Source organism: Boleophthalmus pectinirostris, unplaced genomic scaffold (assembly GCF_026225935.1).
Source record: "Boleophthalmus pectinirostris isolate CB_2022bp ecotype Guang Dong unplaced genomic scaffold, ASM2622593v1 HiC_scaffold_18, whole genome shotgun sequence".
Taxonomy (NCBI): domain Eukaryota; kingdom Metazoa; phylum Chordata; class Actinopteri; order Gobiiformes; family Gobiidae; genus Boleophthalmus; species Boleophthalmus pectinirostris.
Genome location: NW_026571133.1, coordinates 38,138,675 through 38,157,507, shown reverse-complemented (window position 1 = coordinate 38,157,507; position 18,833 = coordinate 38,138,675). Strand labels below are relative to the sequence as shown.

General features: G+C 39.3%; 1 protein-coding gene across 1 annotated transcript; it reads right to left on the bottom strand.

Annotated features, from left to right (window-relative positions):
• Window positions 1-563: 563 nt before the first annotated feature.
• Window positions 564-18,443, bottom strand: si:busm1-57f23.1 (uncharacterized protein LOC368621 homolog). The gene is made up of 5 exons (XM_020938202.2): window positions 18,314-18,443; window positions 18,027-18,122; window positions 4,909-5,060; window positions 3,357-3,458; window positions 564-779 (listed from the first exon to the last, which is right to left on the bottom strand). The coding sequence occupies exons 2-5, from the start codon at window positions 18,112-18,114 to the stop codon at window positions 582-584; spliced, it is 540 nt and encodes a 179-aa protein (XP_020793861.2). The 5' UTR covers window positions 18,115-18,122; window positions 18,314-18,443; the 3' UTR covers window positions 564-581.
• Between the last annotated feature and the right edge of the window lie 390 nt (window positions 18,444-18,833).

The following is an 18,833-nucleotide window of genomic DNA, read 5'->3' as shown; positions in this document are numbered from 1 at the left end:
CTGAATATTTTTACTCTGAAGCTAGAGTAAATCTAACTCTGTACAGGTAAGGACCATAAGCACTCGGAAATAATGTAAAATTTTACAGAAAGAACAAAAAATGTGGCTATTTGCTGCAGGTGTTCCAATCAGTGGGAGCAGGTAGAAGGTGCTCTTGACACTCCAAAGAAGTAAAAACTGCACAAGGAAAAATATAGTTAAAAGCCCTTTATTTAAATGGCCAAAGGTAACATGTTTCACCCATCCTGGTCTTCATCAGGGCTTAGCTGACTAAGTGCCTGGAGTCCGTTGTGTTTTAATGTAAAATTTAGCTCTTTAAGTGTTAATTTGACCCTTGAAAATGTCCTGTGTAGTTTTCTTTTTCACATTTTGAAGGTACAACACCTTGAATGAGAGTGTTATTATTGGGTTTACTGCATGTTACTGTTACCATGACAATAAAGTCATTCGCACACTAGCCTTTGCACATAATATTCAAAAAATATGATGCTTTTTTATTCATCTTTGTTTCATCAGCGATGCAAATAAAGACCAGTTTATATAATTAATTTAAAACAACAAAATTCTTGGAAAAAAGTGATTTATTGAGGAAAAAAGAACACTGCATCAAACACTGTATCAAAAGTGAGAAGGCTTAAACACAACACACGGAGGTCTGAAGTACTGAAAGAACACTGGAGGTCAGGCTTTGGGCTTGCTGAGCTTCTTACAATTGCGGTTCTCAGCTCGTGCTTGTTGTTCCGGGGGTTAAAGGCCACCACAAACTGACAGCCCACACGCTAAAGACAGGAGAGGAAAAACATGGAGTTGGAACCAGGGTGCTTCTTGAGCCATTTCATGATATTCTACAATCAAACTCTGATGCATGTTAACATAATAAAGATGCATTGTGATTTTGGTTGGGAGGTCCGCCACCTGATTGTTTATGTGTCATTGTCCTGCCTGGAATGTTCCACAGTATGACATTAAACACCTCTACCTCACATATATTCAATTACAGGTGGTTTTATAGCTTAAAATTTTAAATGTTTAATGCCATACTGTGAAACATTTCAGACAAAGCTGTAAAGACCACTTAGGTCCTCACCTATTTCTATTCATTCAGCTGGGGTGAAAGGCTTGTTTGTTAATAATATTCTGTTGTGTCTGGTCCTTTTCCAGTTAAGTGTCACTATTATTTAGACCATGTCGGACTGTTTGTTGCGCCCTCTCCGGACGCACGGGGATTTAGGGGGAGAGGGACGCGCGCGCGGACACGCGCAGAGGGTGTCAAGTCACACGCCAACTTGGACACATGCCAGGAGCTGTCAGGAGCTCACGCTATCGGAATATTATCGCTGACTGTCTTGTGGACGTTTTCCAATCGTGCGAGAATCTTATTTCGCCACGGGAGCTGCTGGACTGTGCTCAGTACCGGAGCGCGGGTGGCGTGAGTAACATCGCAAACACTACAGGCTCACGTCACGCTGCCGCGCAGCAGGGGGAAAGACTTTGGGAACTTTTGGGGGGGAAGTTGCTCGGGTCGGTTATGGTGAAGGGTGGTGGGCTTATAACGAACTGATTTAGTTGTTTTGTTGCACTGTGCTTTGGGGATTTGGGTTTTGTGTTTGGGTTTTGGGGATTAGGTGCGCTCGAGCGCGTTGTGGTGGTTAAGGGTATTTGTTAATGTGGCCATTCTCGTATGTGTCTGGCAAAGCCAATAAAAGCCGGATAGGCCCAAAGCACTATATTTTTTGGCGTGTCTTTGTTTCACCCCGCTGACATGAATGGATCCTTCCCGCGTCCTAAATTTTGCGTTGTAGCTTTTCGTTTGTCGAGAACAGGTGAATTGTTACAAAGCAATGACATCTCCATGGAGAAAAGCATTTGATGGACCCTCCACTAGAAAAGTTACACAGTGCACCTTTAAAATAGATATAATAGAAGTAATGTTTGTATAATTATCTGAATAACTTGGAGTAACTGTTTTTGCAAATATGGAGCGCCACAGTTCTGGCCACTGAAAATAGTAAATAAAAGTACATTTTCCATTCATTTTTCCCATTGACTTAAAAATTTAAAAAAATGCAAATATTTAGAGTTCAAAGGCATCACAGAGGCTAATCAGCTATGTGTTAACTGATATCCAAAACCATTTTAAATCCAAAAGGCAAGACAATCCAAAGGCAAGGGTTAAGATTCAGCAAAATGCTTGAATGACTTTTATATCACTCCAGAAATGGATTTTAAAGGGCCTCTATTACGCTATTTTCTGATCTATTTTATGTTTCCTTATAAATATACTGTTGACACATCTTTAACAAAAAAATCCTGCATATTTAGTTCTTCTCTCGAATAGAAAGCACTCTGTTCCACCTTGTGATGTCATGTGGTAATACAAGAAGCGCTCCACTGTGGTTTTAAAATCGATACATCTTCACTAGAATAATTTGAATGATTTCAGCCCTGCCACTATATGACATCACAAGCATTTTGAGCTTTGGAGATGAAGACAGACTAATAATGCAGGGTTACTTCAGTGAGGCTGACGCCACCTAGTGCCTCCGCTCAATTTCATTTCTCTCCAGCGACTAGGTCAGGAATCAGAATACACTAGACGGTTTGCAAGAATACCGCAAGTTGTAGACCATGCACCGGCCAATCAGCGAAGAGCTGTGAAGCCATGATGTCAAACTCAAGCATCTGTCTGGGTCTCTTTTGTGGTACAGCACAACAGTAAACAAAGTGGTTGAGATGGATGTAGACGAAAACATACATTCTGTGTTGGCAACGATTCCCGAGATCAAGAATTTAAAGCCAGAACAAATTTTATCAAGAGGAAAGACGTTATTGCCTCTTCTTCCTACGGGATTTGGCACTTTACATACATCACAACCAAATAGCAGCGATTGGTTAAATAAAAAGTACCCGCCTACCATTGAGCGAACAAATCCTAATGTTGCGAGGTCAGACGGTTTCCACGAAGTGAAACCAGCTCATGAATCAGGCTAGTGTTCCTCAACATGTGTGAATGAAACACAACATAACTCCAACACAACTGCAGGTCTGTTTCTGATGAGGTTTTAGCTGATTAGCCCTTCAGAAAACTTTTAAACATTTCGTTTTTAAAGTCTATGGGAAAAATGAATGGGAAAGTGGCTGATCAAAGTTGAGCCCTAAACACTTTTGAATACGCTATGAATTAAAATATGAATAATATGAAATAATTATGCTTTTTGGGGGGGTCCACCTGCATCTCTCCACAGATTTGTTATTACATAGCATAATCTTCAACCAGACTATTTACTATCAGATCTGTGGAAAGGCAAGTCCGGTCACAGTAAGAATGTATAGATAGATTATACAGATTATTTTACCTTTTTCTCCAGCTCGCAGTGCTCTAGATCGTGATTTTCTGCTTTCAGACACTTGGTTTTTCCCAACACGACGTCAATCTTGTAGTTGATCATATTAGTCACCTGAAAACAGAGAAAAAAGACAAAAAATATATTATATTATGTTGGAAACTTAGTTAAAGGTGCATTGTGTAACTTTTCTGGTGGAGGGTCCGTCAAATGCTAAACACATCATCACAGTGTGTTTTGCTACTAAAGCACAGGTCAATTTGGAGCATTCTGGTTAAAAAAATAAAAAAAAAATTTAAAAAGTGAAAAAGTGAACTGTGCTGCCCCTAGTGGCCAATGCAATTTCAAGTAGTACATGACATCACACAGGACTGTCCTGAATACAGCCAAGTGTTTCTGACAACAAACACACTTAGCTGTAGGAGCGAGGTTGATACCTGTTAGACCAATCAAATCCGTGTATCATTGGTTCATTTGTTTTTCAAAATAAAACCAAAAATAAGAAAATGAAACAACTCTTTTCCTCATTATTTGTCTCCAAAACCAAAATGAAAAAAATGGATAACGATTATTTTTTTCAGTTTTTGATTTTGTGTTTAAACTAATAATGTAAAAAACAGATAACGACCATTTCCCTTTTCTGTGACTTAAACTGCAATGTCGGACTGAACCAGGACTGAACCGGGACTAAAACTGGACTAAACCAGGACTGAGTGTTGGGATGGGCCCAGAGATGCGCCCGCGTAGACTGTCGGGTGATCAGGACTGAGACCGGGACCAGACCAGGACCTGAAGAGACCAGGACTGAGACTGGGACCAGAACTGAGACCAGGACTGAGACCAGGAGCAGATCAGAACCAGACGAGGACTGAGATCAGGACTGAGACTGGGAGAAGACCAGAACCAGATCAGGACTGAGGCTGGGACTGAGACTGGGATTGAGACCAGGATTGAGATTGGGACCAGAACAGGACCAAAATGAGACCGGGACTGAGACTGGGAGCAGGCCAGAACCAGACCAGGACTGAGACCGGGACTGAGATCGGGAAGAGACTGGGACCAGACCAGAACGGAGACCGGGACCGGAACTGAGACCAGGACTGAGACCGGGAGCAGACCAGAACCAGACCAAGACTGAGACCGGGACTGAGACTGAGACTGGGACTGAGATCGGGAAGAGACTGGGACCAGACCAGAACTGAGACCGGGACTGGAACTGAGACCAGGACTGAGACCGGGATTGAGACCGGAAGCAGACCAGAACCAGACCAGGACTGAGACCAGGACTGATCTCGGAATCATTATCAATTACCTGTTTTTTTCATTTTGGTTTTGGAGACAAATAATGAAGAACATAGGTGTTTTTTCGTTTTCTTATTTTTGGATTTATTTTGAAAAACGAATGAATGAATGATACACAGATTCAGTTATACTGTTTCACAGATATGAGCTAGTAGCACGGCTATTAGCAACACGATATTAAAATGTTGGGAAAAAATCTGTAAGGAAGATATAAGTAACATAGAGTGTTCATTTTGAAATGTAATATGCTTGTGTATTGTACCTGGCTCTGAGCAGTGGAGATGGAGTCCAGTCTGAACAGCCTCTTGCCTTTGGAGTTGGAGTTGAACATTTTGACAGCATAATCTGTGGCCTTCTGCACCTCTTCTGAGTCTAGACTCCTGTCAAACCATCCTCCAAGCAACTGCATCTTCCCTGGTACAACACAGGCACGAAATCAGGTTTGAGGACAAGGTTCAAATGGTTACCAAATGAAGATGTATGGTAAAACAATTCTTGTAGTTTTACAGCAACATTAAGTCTTGGTCTCTTTGCAGTGGAAGTTGTTTCTTGGCAAACAGCTGGTGCCTCTCGCTGTGGTGTTGACTTTTTAAATTCATAACCGAGGTTGAGTGAGGGATCAGGATTTTGCTCTGATGGCGCTCCACATACAAAATATTCGCTGCAAACTCTGGATTATTTAGGCAGCCAAAGGTTGCCTTTTTCATCCTTCCCGTGGATCAATAGAGCCCATCGCCTTTGCCTTTCGTTATTTTTCAATTCTGTTGGGAAGGGAAATATTTGAACAGAGGTTTGCATTCACACAAATCTGATTCCCTTTTGCATTTATGGAGTTCGCAAGCAAATTTCTGGAGCAGTTTTCTGGTGTTAGGACGTCCAACAACCACACAATTACGATGTCCGAAACCCAAAACTAGAATATGGTTCTGATCAGAACCAGAAACAAAAGTGATATGGTTCAAAAGACCAGAAAAAATTGGCTTTGTCAATAGACGCATCCCACTGGGAAATCAAACACGGTGGTTTGATGCTCATTTTTTCGGAAAACCCTTCCCAGTATGCATTGCGCAATGACCGGATGTCCGAGATTCTTGATGCATCTATAGAAATGTGATAGAATAGGGCTTATCTAACAGTATCAAAAAGTCCAGAGTTTACCAAAAATACCAAATCCATTTTTGTTTTTAAGGTAACAAAAATATGGGGTGACAGTGGCTCAGTGGTTAGAGTGGTGGCCCCCAATCCAAAGCCTGGAGAACAAATTCCTACTTGGTTGTGTCATTGTTTTCTTAGGCAGGACACTTCACCCACCTTGCCTAGTATGAAATAGTGAGGGTGACTGGTGGTGGTGAGTTGCTGATGGCGTAGACTGACAGCCTCATAACTGTGGATACATTGCCACTGAGTGTGTACTGAGTGAATGAACAGTGAATACAATGTCATGCTTTGAGAGGCTTTGAAAAACCTGTAAAGCACATACGTACATACGGGTGTTTGTGAAAGGCACTGCTATTATTATCTCTGTTACGTGTGCTGCTAGTCAGTCAGTTAGATTATATGGATCTGGCAGCTCAGTGCATCTGCTCATCCTGCATTGGCTTGAGAACCGAAACACAAAAATTAGGCAGGAAAAATGTTTACCGTATTTTTTCCGCAGTATTAGGCACTCTGGATTATAAGGCGCACTGTCATAGAATGGTCTATTTTCGAACTTTTTTCACAAATAAACCACACTGGATTATAAGGCGCATTAAACGAAACACAACAGTTGGATGGGTCAGTTAGACTTTGTTTGTCGCGTTCACGGTTCATGGAATAACGAGAACCGCTTAATACCTCACGACCAGCTCCCGATCGGCAAACGTAGGTCGCAAGAATATCAAACCTGTTTGAAATCCAGTTGCCTCTTGTGAGGGTTTCGAAGTAGTTCCACAAGCTGTGAACTTTTAAACCTTTCTACTTGGTCGTACAGTTTGAGCTGAGTGACATGATTGAAAATATCACACAGTGTACGCCAGGCTTTAAACCAGATTTAGCCACAGCCTCAGTGGTCCCCGGGGAGGTTTAACGGCCACATTTCAATCCAAATATCTATCCATGTAAAACTTCTCTACAAGGACAGTTACTTTCTCCTTGTTTACCCCATAATTCCTTGTGAACTGGAATGTTCCAGTGAAACCAACGCACAGCCTCCTCCCAGAGCCAAGCCTGTCATCCATGAGTAAGTGCAGGTCTGGCCTCACAAAGCAACCCCGTGTCAGAGATAGGGACAGGGCAGTTTAACAGCCAGTTTATGATGGAGAAGATGGAAAATTAGTCATACTTTAGTTCGGTGCCAGATATGACATCAGTAGGCCTTAATTATGGGACTAATAAAGCATCTGCTGAGCTGTTTACAACAATCTACACATGGCATCTGTCTATAATCATGTAATTACAATGTGAAGGGAAAAAATAGAAATATCATATGTTTATCTATTATAAGAGGGTCTATTTTATTTCTATGGGGTATCAGTTGCGAACATAGAACATATTTAGATCACCGCCAATATTTGTTTTGTTTTTGCCCCCTCTCCCCTTGCTCTCTGCGCTAAGTCATTCACCCTTCAGAGCGCTCTCACAACAAAATCAACGTGCATCGCATTAATGAATTGACTGAACATCATGTCAGGATTGTGAAGTTGTAGTGTGTTGTTTTTTGCATGTTTATGGAGAACAGTCATGTGGGAGCATGGGTGACGTGCTTGTGGGCTGACTATTGAACAAAATTGTACTCCTGACTATAAGGAGGGTGCAAGTAGTCCCCAAGAAACATGCATGGATGACATCTAAAACCTCTTCAGGCGTGTTTTTGAGGAGGAAACTACGTTAGAACATGGTAGAAAACTCTGAGTACTGTACTCTTAATATATTTTTCTTCATTCATAATACAGCTCTACATAAATCAACATGCAGGTTATAATTTTAAGTGTTGGCAAGCTATGAAAGCTAAAACTATTTGTGGTAATCATCATTATGATTACAGATCAAACCAGATCAACTGCTTCAATCTTAAAGAAGATTAACTGCTCTGCAAAACTCCTTTGAATGAGTATTTAATCTCAAACAGCACATGCTAAATACATGCTGAAAGAAATATCTGAATTAGTCTTGTGGGTCCAATATATTTTGCATAATGGTAGCCCATAAGTCATGATTCACTCTTTGGCTTTGAAATTTAACTTTTTACAGTGGAAAAGTTACATCATAAAGTTGAAACAACTAAAAGAAATTATGTCTGAATTTCTGAGGCTTCAAAATGTCACTGTTGTTGGTTTCGTGAAGAGACTTGAAATGATGTGCAGCTCTCTAGTCGTGAAATGTTGCCTGGGATCCAGAATACACACTTCTCCAATACTTTACAAAGATGTGAGTCTGGTTTGAGATGGGACAGACAGATTAGTAGGGACTTGCATGGTCTCTCCATATCAAAACAAATATGGCTGCTTGCAAGGAGAAAAAAAAGGGAAGGGTATCACATGGGAATGAAAAACAGTGTGGATTTCTGAAGAATCAATGAGCGAATGTATCTGAAGTGAGATATGTTTGATTTGGTTCAAAATGTCGAGTGACCAATGAGCTCTTTTGTTTGTTTCTAGGTCAAGACGTGATGAATGGAGTGGTGCCCAGCCTGATAACACTCTGAGATATTATTGTGGATTTGCCAAGGAAGTGGCAGATACATGCTGAAAAATACATCTGAATTAGTCACACGAGTCATGTATATTTTGCATAAAGGTAGCCCATAACTCCTTTTTGCAGTGACTCCTTGGCTTTGAAATTTGTGAAACAACTAAAAATTAATCCATTCAGATTACTGAGAATTTAAATGTCACAGTTGATCTGCAGCACTCTTTTAGCAAAATGTAGCCTGGGATCCAGAATACACACTTCATCAGTACTAATACCAGTCTGGTGAATCTCTCAGATTTCACATGAGTGTGATTGACTTTGCAGATTTCTTCAGAATCAAGAGTGAAGCACTAAACCTTGTTGATTTGAAGTTGAAGTGACTAACATAGATTCTATTTGGCTCACATGATGGAAGGTGTGGTTACCAGATAATACAGAGAGAGATCATTCTGGATATGGAGAGTGGTACATACATGCTGAGAGAAAGTTAATCTTGTGGGTCCAGTATATTTTACATCGGCTCCTTGGTTTTGACATTTTAAGGAAAAGTTACAATTCAAAATGTGAAAGTTGTCAACAATCTTTTAGTAAAATGCTGCCTGGGATCCAGAATACACACTTCTTTAATACTTTACGAAGATATGAGTATGGTCAGTGTTGTTCAGATGGGCGTGATTGACAGGTGGATTAGCCAGTCAGGAACGCGCATGGTCCATCGGTATCAAAACAAATATGGCTGCTTACGAGGGAAAAAGAAAGGAAACGATATCACTGAAAAACATCTCAGATTTCTAAAGAATCAATGATGAGTGACCGAAGCACTTAAGTTCATTTTGTTTTTAAATGAGGTACGAGCAGAAAGATCTTTAGTTTTAAATGCTTCACTGAAACAAAAACAAAAACAAAATCTGACTAGGCGATCATGTTTGGGTTTGACTTGAGAGGGCATGAGGACTAGACTGTTATCCATCTGTATTAAAAAAATACACAGAGATATGCTTTATCAGTACCAAGTATATGTACAAATCTAGCACGTCCGATATAGTTTGCATCATGGTGACCTCTTACTCATTTTGCAACAACCCCTTGGCTTTGAAATTTCACATGTTACAGTGGAAAGTAAAGTTATGTCATAAATGTGAAACAACTAATAGAAGTAATGACTCCAAAATGTCACCGTTGTCAGTTTGGTGAAGAGGCTAGAAATGATGTACAGCTCTGTTTTAGTAGAATGCTTACTTCAGGCCAAAATAAAATACTAAAATGCCTAAAAAAAAAAAAAACAAAATGTTCAAGTCTTTCCTTGTTCACGCATATGGTCTGGTCAGTGGTATTTTGGTTAATTTTGTATTGTGCCGTATCATATTGTGATTAGTATCATACTCAATGATCTTTCAATACTGAATAATGATAAAAGAAAAAAAATTAAGAAAAAAAACACCTAAAATGTGGTTAAAAACTATAGCATCAAGAATGAGTCTAATAATGTGTGTCATTTCCTTTATTACCATCTGTTCTTTCAGTGTATTTATTTCTATTGGGACAGTGCATGTTAATGGAGTGAAATTACATAACAAGCATCTAAGCACATCGGATTAGAGCTAAAGGCCAAAGGGCTGGGGTCACATAAAGGCCAAACAATAAAGCAAATACATTTCATATACAAGAAGACAAATTCACAGTATTGCACACTCTTCTCATTGTGCACTCAATGTGATCGACTCCAGCCAAATGAAGCCAATCGAGGCTTGCGGTTATGGGGCGAATTTGGTGCCGAGTTCCATATTTGGACTTCCGATCGCGAGTAACATAGCAACCTGAGCCAATCCAGAGTGAGGATGTTGGCAGGGAGGTGAATTTGCGAGTCGTAGGATAGTAGGGGAAGGTATCGCCTTTCTCGTCTCTGATTGGCTAGAATGGCTCTCCTCTCAGTGGCTATTTCATTTGACCATGAAAACTACACACACACCAACACCATAGGGGGAGTTTGACTTTTGTGCTGGGGGGGGGCAAGCATTTTAATGTCAGGACTCTAAATTCAAGATTTAAAGTGTGTATTGCCATGTGCACAGTAAGGAAACACCTTGCCCTGGACAAATAAATTATGGCTTTACTGTCCACACCGCTGTGCATTCTAACTATTCTGTAACATTGCACAGAATAATTATAATGCTATTAAACATACAACAGTACTGTCCACGTGGGCACGACTGTCGGGTGACCACGGGCAAAAGGGCAGGTCCACTCCCCATGGGGCTAAGCGCAGCTGCTGCCTGATCGCACTTTGTGGACACCCGGCTCGGGATTCTCTATCTCTCTAGAGTCCAAGATTAGGTTTAGTCCTGATTTTGTCTTGGTTTAGTCCTGGTTTAGTCCTGATTTTGTCTTGGTTTAGCCCTGGTTTAGTAGTGGTTTTGTCTTGGTTCAGTCCTGGTTCAGTCCTGGTTTGGTCCTGATTCAGACTAGGATTCATATTTATTTCATACAATCCATTTTTAATTTGACATACTTCAAATATTAATACATTTTTTAAAAGTAAATATTTGTATTGGCCATATTATGCTGTGACATATGTCAGCCACTAGAGGGGCAGTGCCTCCCCTGACCCCATTATGACCAATACATAGAACTGATTGCTGTCCAGATCAACACTTAATCAATAAAATCAGTCATGTTTGAGTTATATTGTGGTGTCAAGAGACCTGTGTACAGTTCCAAATCTACACTAATGGAAATGAGTGATAGGCCACATCATAATCATTCATCAGGTTCATTCAATAATACACAGTTAAACGGGGGAATTAGGTGTGGAACACAGTGAGAAATGGACTGACTATCGCACACTACAGTGCAGTAACATTAACATAGTGATAATGAACAGAACAGTCAACACAGAGTTCATTAAGGCTCCTGAGGTGATGAGAGACAGAGGTGACCACAGATGTGTTCTAACTTGCGTCCTGCTTGCGTAACAACGCTTACAAAAAATCTAAGAAAAAATCTAAATGCAGTAGTACTGTAAAGTAAAAAGAAAACTATGTACCATACAAAGCATGTCCATGAATAAGATGTAAAGACGGTAGCCTAGAGCATCGCAAAACTAGCCCAAAGCCAAGACCGTGAGATGACATTTTCATGGACAAATTAAACAGTCAATCGGAGGACAGCCGTTCTAGCCAATCAGAGGCAAGGAAGGCAGTACCTTCTCCTATCATCCTACGATTTCATGACAAGGAGAAAGTGCTTAGCAATGCTGTCAATCAAACCTGTTGCTAATGCAAATAAATAAATAAAAATAAAAAACACCAGGATCATGCAGAGCGGGTTATTACGAATATTTTAAAATGACAAGGCTCACAGCAGTAGTTACAGAGAGAGGGGTGACAGTTATTCAGTGGAAACTGAATTGTGAAGAGTTGATGGAGCCATAGGATGACCACGCTCACTTCCTATTTGGAATGTGGTGGCTAGCGGGTTAGCTATGCATTAATATATACACTCTACACTGACAAACTTGGACTACTTGGACACAATAGCTGACACATCATAATAAAGTATAATAGCAAAGACAAAAACAATAAATGGTATGGTATGGTATGCTTTTTATTTGTATGTTGTAGAAATCGTAGGAAAGATGCTGGTGCCAGGTTAGAGCATGAACACTCATTTACACCTGTAGTCCCTGAGGTGGAAATACTAAAATATTGAGTCAGTGTATATAGATAAACTGGCCAAAAATACATTCAAACAGATATTACTTAGAGTTATAGTGTTGAATTACTATTCTAGAAACAACATACACCAGACATGCAACCACATGCACCTCTTCCTGTATCAAGGCCCAACATTTGCACAAACACACATTCTACATTCTACTGATCATCAACTCACACTCATCCCTTATGTGTACAAACTTGTTTGGAGATCAGACACTTCTTTGTCAGACATGCAAACATTTGAAAAACTGTGCATCTTAGAATCTCTGTTGGCAGATTATTCCAATGACTCACAGCAACAGAGGAAAAAGAGGATTTGGTGAGTGCGGTCTTACATTTAGAGCCGTGCTTTCTCCTCTGGAGAATGAGCGTATCACTCAAAATGTTTTTTTCAGAGCTCAGTGAGACTAGACCCTTCAGAGGAGGAGCAGCACCATGAAGAATTTAAAAAAGCAAAATACCATGTTTTTTGGACTTTAAGCCACATTTTTTTCATGTTTTTGGTCGTCCTGACCCGTGACTTATATATTCAAATATTCATATTGACAGCCGCGAGACGCTCTAGGCTTGTGTACTCCTGTACCACTGTCACTTCACACCCTACTGCACATGTCGGCTGCAGAAGAAAGAGAAAGAGCTAGTGTCCTGTCTGTATGTCAGTCGATCACACCATTACTTCTGTATCACTGACAATTTAAAATTTAAACAAACATAAAGACAACTGAAACCATCCTGTCGGGATTCAGAAAGGCCGGAATAATTCTAACTGGAACTGATGCTGAGTCTGACGACAGCTACACAGAAGAGGAAGAGGCGCTCTGTTTACCTCCGGAGGCCACCGAGTCGCTCAGAAGTAACAATTTATTCAATTTAGATTTAGTGATTTGGAGTGAGATTGAGAGTTTGGTAAACTATTGTTATTACTTTAACTTGCCTTTCAAGGTGAAATGTCAGTTCCTGGTCTCTGATTTTATAAAATACATTTCTCCCAAAAAGAGCGATTTATAGTCTGGTGCGATTTATATTCCGAAAAAATACGGGAATATTTGCATGTATCAATAGATCTTAAAAATTTAATAAATTGTGTTTTGCAAGAATAGGACAGTTAGATAGATAAACAGATAGATTTGTAATAAAAAATTCTAAGGCTACATTTATATGATGACGGTCTGAACAGAAGAGTGGCGTCGCATCTTCACTTTTTATTCTACGTTTAGATGAGCATTTTTGGGAGGAAATCTGCGTGCATACGGTGATGCAAAAGTACATGGAATTTGATTGGGTATGCATGCCATGCAGCTATGTGGTGATGCTATGTGGTGATGTATGTGACTTAAACATGTATGTGACGTGAGCAGATCTGAACAGAGTTTTGAGTCTTGGGCAGTGTAGATGGAAACACTACGGCGGAGTGTATTAAACCTTTCCACTCTGGAGAGTGGTTTCAGATTTTTGTGTTTTTAAACCCCAAAAATGCCTGGCACTTCTGATCAAATATTTAGTAATTTTTACCCGCAAGCGTTCCTCAATAAGTAGGAAAAACTCTATGGGTAGAACATTGCAATCATCACCATGCTGCATGCACAACAATTCTAAACAAACCTACTTGCAATCCTGTCCACCACTGTAAGCGAATGCTAGTTTGGTTTGGGCATAGCCAGTAATACGAAAAGCTGATTTGGCATAATAGATCCCATTTAAACGTTTATTTAAGTGGATATTTTCCCTTAATCGAGCTGCTGACTTTGTTCAAACAGTAATTCTTCAGCATTGTAAAACTCTTTTCCAAACCATGCTCCAACCTCAGCTGAGATCTGTCATCTGACCACTGACAGCGGCCCTATACAACCAAATGAGTCACTTCACCAGGGCATGAAGTCACTGTGTACTCACTACACAATGAAAGTACTATATGCAGTGCTGGGAAGGTGACTTTTAAAATGTATTCCCCTACAGATTACAGATTACATACCCCAAAATGTAGTTTGTAACAGAATCCATTAAGTTACTTAAAGTGAGTAACGTAATCTGAATACTTTGGATTACTTGATTTGCTGTAGAGAAGCAAAGACGAAGATACTTAACCTTATTAAAAATATTATTGATAAAAGACGAGGAGACACGGTCCACGCAACATGGTTTAATCCTGTTCAATCCTGTTTTAGTCCTGGGTTAGACCTGGTTTGGACCTGGTTTAGACCTGGGTTTAGTCCTGGTTTAGTCCTGGATTAGTCCTGGATTAGTCCTGGTTTAGTCCTGGTTTAGACCTGATTTTAGTCCTGTTTAGTCCTGGTTTTAGTCCTGGTTTTAGTCCTGGTTTTAGTCCTGGTTTAGTCCTGGATTAGTCCTGGTTTTAGTCCTGGATTAGTCCTGGTTTTAGTCCTGGATTAGTCCTGGTTTAGTCCTGGTTTAGACCTAGTATAGACCTGGTTTTAGTCCTGCTTTAGTCCTGGTTTAGTCCTAGTTTAAACCTGGTTTTAGATCAGGTTTTAGACCTGGTTTGGAACTGGTTTTAGTCCTGGTTCAGTCCTGGTTTAGTCCTAGTTTAAACCTGGTTTTAGATCAGGTTTTAGACCTGGTTTAGACCTGGTTTAGACCTGGTTTAGACCTGGTTTAGTGTCCGGCAGTGAGTGGAATTCCCGGGGGAAAAAAAAAAAAAGGATATAGCCCAAAATGTGAAAACGGGAAAATACCACCATGTAATCCATTTATTTCAACAAAGTAACTGTAATCCAATTACCACGCACTGAAACAGTAACTGTAACTGAATACAGTTACTCATAATTTGTACTCTGATTACATAACTCTGGTACATGTAATCTGTTACTCCCCAACACTGACTATATGTTCTTAAAGGTGCATTGTGTAACTTTTCTGGTGGAGGGTCCGTCAAACGCTTTTCTGGACATGTTATTGCTTTGTCTGGAATGTTTCACAGTATGGCATTAAACCTTTCTATCATCACGGAGACTAAACAGACCAAGTTACAGGTCAGATCTGCGGAGAGGCGACGCCACTCACAGTTAGAATGCCTGTTTTTGTAGGTATTGTGAGCTATAAAACCACCTGTAATTGAATAAATGTAAAGTAGAGCTGTTTAAAGTCATACTGTGGAACATTCCAGGCCGAGCAATAACATATCCATAGAAACCACAATCAGAAAGTCACATAGTGCACCTTGAAAGTAACCACGACACACCTTACAGTGCAACTATTTGAGATATACTGTATGTACTTTATATTTTGCAGTGTTGTAGGAATACGAAAAGGTTAGAAGTTGTTCAGTTATGTTATTTAAGCTGTTTACACTGGGATGTTAGATTCTATATCCCAGTGTTGCCATATGGTATCTCCAAACATGCGGCAGAGTTGGTGGATTAAAGGATTATTTAGCAGTGAAAGTGGTAATCTTATGTAGTTGTTGTTTTGCAGTGGATTCATAGCCGACGATATTAAAAACAAACTCTACGATGACGTTTTCTTAACACTATTTTATATGTAGTCTACTTTAAACACCTATTTTATACATGGCTTTTATTTTATTTATGGTTTGCTTTACTGTTATTATCAATTGTTTATGCTATACCATCACATCACCAGAGCATATCACCCCAGGACTGAAGTCTCTGCACTGGCTTCATGTGAGCTTCACGATAGATTTTAAAGTTATTTTATTGGTTTATAAACCTCACAATGATCTTAGTCCTATTTATTTATTCATATGAGCCTTCTCAGACTCTCAGGTCCTCAGGTCTCATCTGTCTCATTTATGTCTCATTTATCTGTTACTTTTAAAATGTTTTCCCCTACAGATTACAGATGACATACCCCAAAATGTATTTTGTAACGTAATCCATTAAATTGCTTAAAGTGAGTAATGTAATCTGAATACTTTGGATTACTTGATTTGCTGTAGAGAAGCAAAGACAAGGAAATTGTAACATAAGAAGTTTTTTCTGCTAAAAGAAAATAAAATGCCCAGTCTTTACTTAACTGTATTAAAAATATTATTGATAGAAGAGGAGGAGGAGACATGGTCCATGCGGCATGGTTTAGTCCTGTTAAATCCTGGTTTATATCTGGTTTTAGACCTGGTTTAGACCTGGTTTAGACCTGGTTTCAGACCTGGTTTTAGACCTGGTTTAGACCTGGTTTGACCTAATTTAGAACTGGTTTAGACCTGGTTTTAGACCTGGTTTTAGACCTGGTTTTAGACTTGGTTTTAGACCTGGTTTAGACCTGGTTTAGACCTGGTTTTAGATCTGGTTTAGACCTGGTTTTAGACCTGGTGTCCGGCAATGAGTGGAATTACAAAAAAAAAAAAATTTAAAAGGGGGATATAGCCTAAAATGTAAAATCAGGAAACTACCGCAGTGTAATCCACTTATTTCAACAAAGTAACTGTAATCTAATTACCACTCACTGAAACAGTAACTGTAACTGAATACATACATACTCATAATTTGTACTCTGATTACGTAACTCTGGTACATGTAATCTGTTACTCCCCAACACTGGTCCCAAGAGTCCAAACGAAAACTCACGGTGAGGTGACATTCAGCTTTTACGGCCCCCGTTTGTGGAACAGTCGACCTGAGGATTTGAAGTTCGCTGCGAGTCTTCATATTTTTAAAGTAAACCTCAAAACATATTGTTTTAATTTAGGTTTTAATTGAAACTTTTACTTGTTTCAACTTAAATTACTATTTATATATATATATATATGTGTGTGTGGGTGTGTGTGTAAATAAATTATATTTGTATTTGTTTTAAATTAAATTATCATTACTATTTACTTGATCTCTCTCTGTTCTTAGTTCTCCATTTTTATTTTTACTCTAACCTTTAGGAGCTTTATTTTTATATCTTATGTTTCTGTTTGAATTGTTGTATGTGTGGATTAAACACTGGGGTGGTGGTTTGGGGTGGGGGGGGTTGCTGTTGTTTTTAATCATTGTAATTTTTCTGTGGCATGTGAAGCACTTTGTGTTACATTTCAAATGTATGAAAAGTGCTATACAAATAAAGTTTGACTGATTTATTGATTTCTAGTTTATGAATTTTGCTTTACCGATAATGGAATTCAATTTTTTGGTATTTGGAACATATAATTTTTGTTCCATGAAGCACCTAATTATGAAATTTGCACACACAACATAATAAAACATGTAAATAAAATACATTTGTTAGTTGTTGCTATACAAATTTGGTAATTACTTGTAATTTCCAGGATTAATTGAAGTCTAAGAAGGTCTACTGTATTGCTTGCTGGTTTCTGAATTATATATCTTTGAGACATCAAATATGCACTATAGAGATCCCTGTATTAGAACTAGCCTAAATAATCTTATATTTTTGATTGGATTCATCTTATAACGTACTAGTAGTAGTAGTAGTTTTTTATTCGGTCATTTTTCAGCACTACAAAACAAATCAAAACAAAACATAGACTACAGCTGGATGGATCATGACCGAAAGGTTTTAGGCTGAAGTAAAAGTAACTTATAATGTCTAAAACTATTAAACAATGACAGAATTCCAAGAAAAAACAGCATATGAATGGCAAGTTTACATTTACAATTTCACTTATGACTTAGAGACAAAATATAAATTAAAACAAACAAAATTAAAAGCATAATTCATTCATTCCAGAGCTCTATATCTTTCAAAACATGACACTTTATACTCTTTTTTTTTTTTTTAAGACTTTTTTTCGACTTAAGCTGTAGTTATTTGGATTACGCATAAAAATAATGCACACAATTTCTGTAAAAAATGCCTCAAAATAGTTACTTGCTCAAATTTCACATTTTCGTCCACCAAGCTTACCCATGGGTTTCAGAACGATCCAAAATTCCGACCGTTACCATAGCGATTAACAAATAAACAGAACATTACCCTATATGTTATGAATGGGAAAAAAGTCCTCAGAAATGTTCCCTAAAGCCCACGAAAAACCCACATGACACGCATAATAACACAATGTACTCACTAGGTTTGATGACTTCTTCCACTGGCTCTTCCCCAAAACACAGCAAGACCATGGACAACGTTATCAGCAATGAAACTGGGGCAGACATCTTGAATCCTGGACAAAAACAGATTTCCTAGTTAAACAATGCTACGCTTAAAACATGTAAACAACCTCCCGAATCAGTAGCTGGGAACTCCTTTGTTATCACACCACAAAACACACAAAGAGAAACCAGAAAATGTCCAAATCTTGAATGAAAACAAGCATGTAGTGAAGGTGTAAATGTAAAAATAGTGCGTTTTTACCTTTTGGGGGGGGATGTTGCGTGGTTGAAAGTAGAGCAGCACTATGCCAGCTTGAAGGGAATTATCCAAGTATAGGAGAAAAAGGGAAGGGGGGGGGCGGGAGTTGTCAGACAAGTGCAGAGGAATGTGGAGCCAGTCAGCGAAAGCCACACCCACCGCGCTGACTGCTGCTGGCTGCTGCCTGGTAATGACGTCACCGCGCACGTCCGCACACAAACACACGGGCTTTAAACAGGCATCAGCAGTCTGGGGCTGTGGAGGGCAGAAGGGAGGGGGTATGAGGGGAAGAAGAAGAAGAAGAAGGCTGGGACGGGCGAAAGAGAGCAGATGGGATGGGGAGTAAGAAAGTATAGTGTGTAGAAGAGTGTTTTAGTTGCTGTGAAATAAGTAAAATGTTGTGTAGGTTTTCTGATAGAAGGTCCGTCAAATGTTTTTCTCGATGTTATTGCTTGATCTGGAATGTTTCACAGTATGGTATTAAATCTTTCTATCTTCATGGAGACCAAGCCGGACCTAGTGA

Excerpts from the sequence above, each read along its gene's own strand:
- si:busm1-57f23.1 (XM_020938202.2), bottom strand. The coding sequence starts at position 18,114 with ATGTCTGCCCCAGTTTCATTGCTGATAACGTTGTCCATGGTCTTGCTG. Across the intron at positions 3,459-4,908 it reads TCTCCACTGCTCAGAGCCAG|GTGACTAATATGATCAACTA; the intron begins GTACAATACACA and ends CTCTGTTTTCAG. Across the intron at positions 780-3,356 it reads ACTGCGAGCTGGAGAAAAAG|CGTGTGGGCTGTCAGTTTGT; the intron begins GTAAAATAATCT and ends TCCTGTCTTTAG.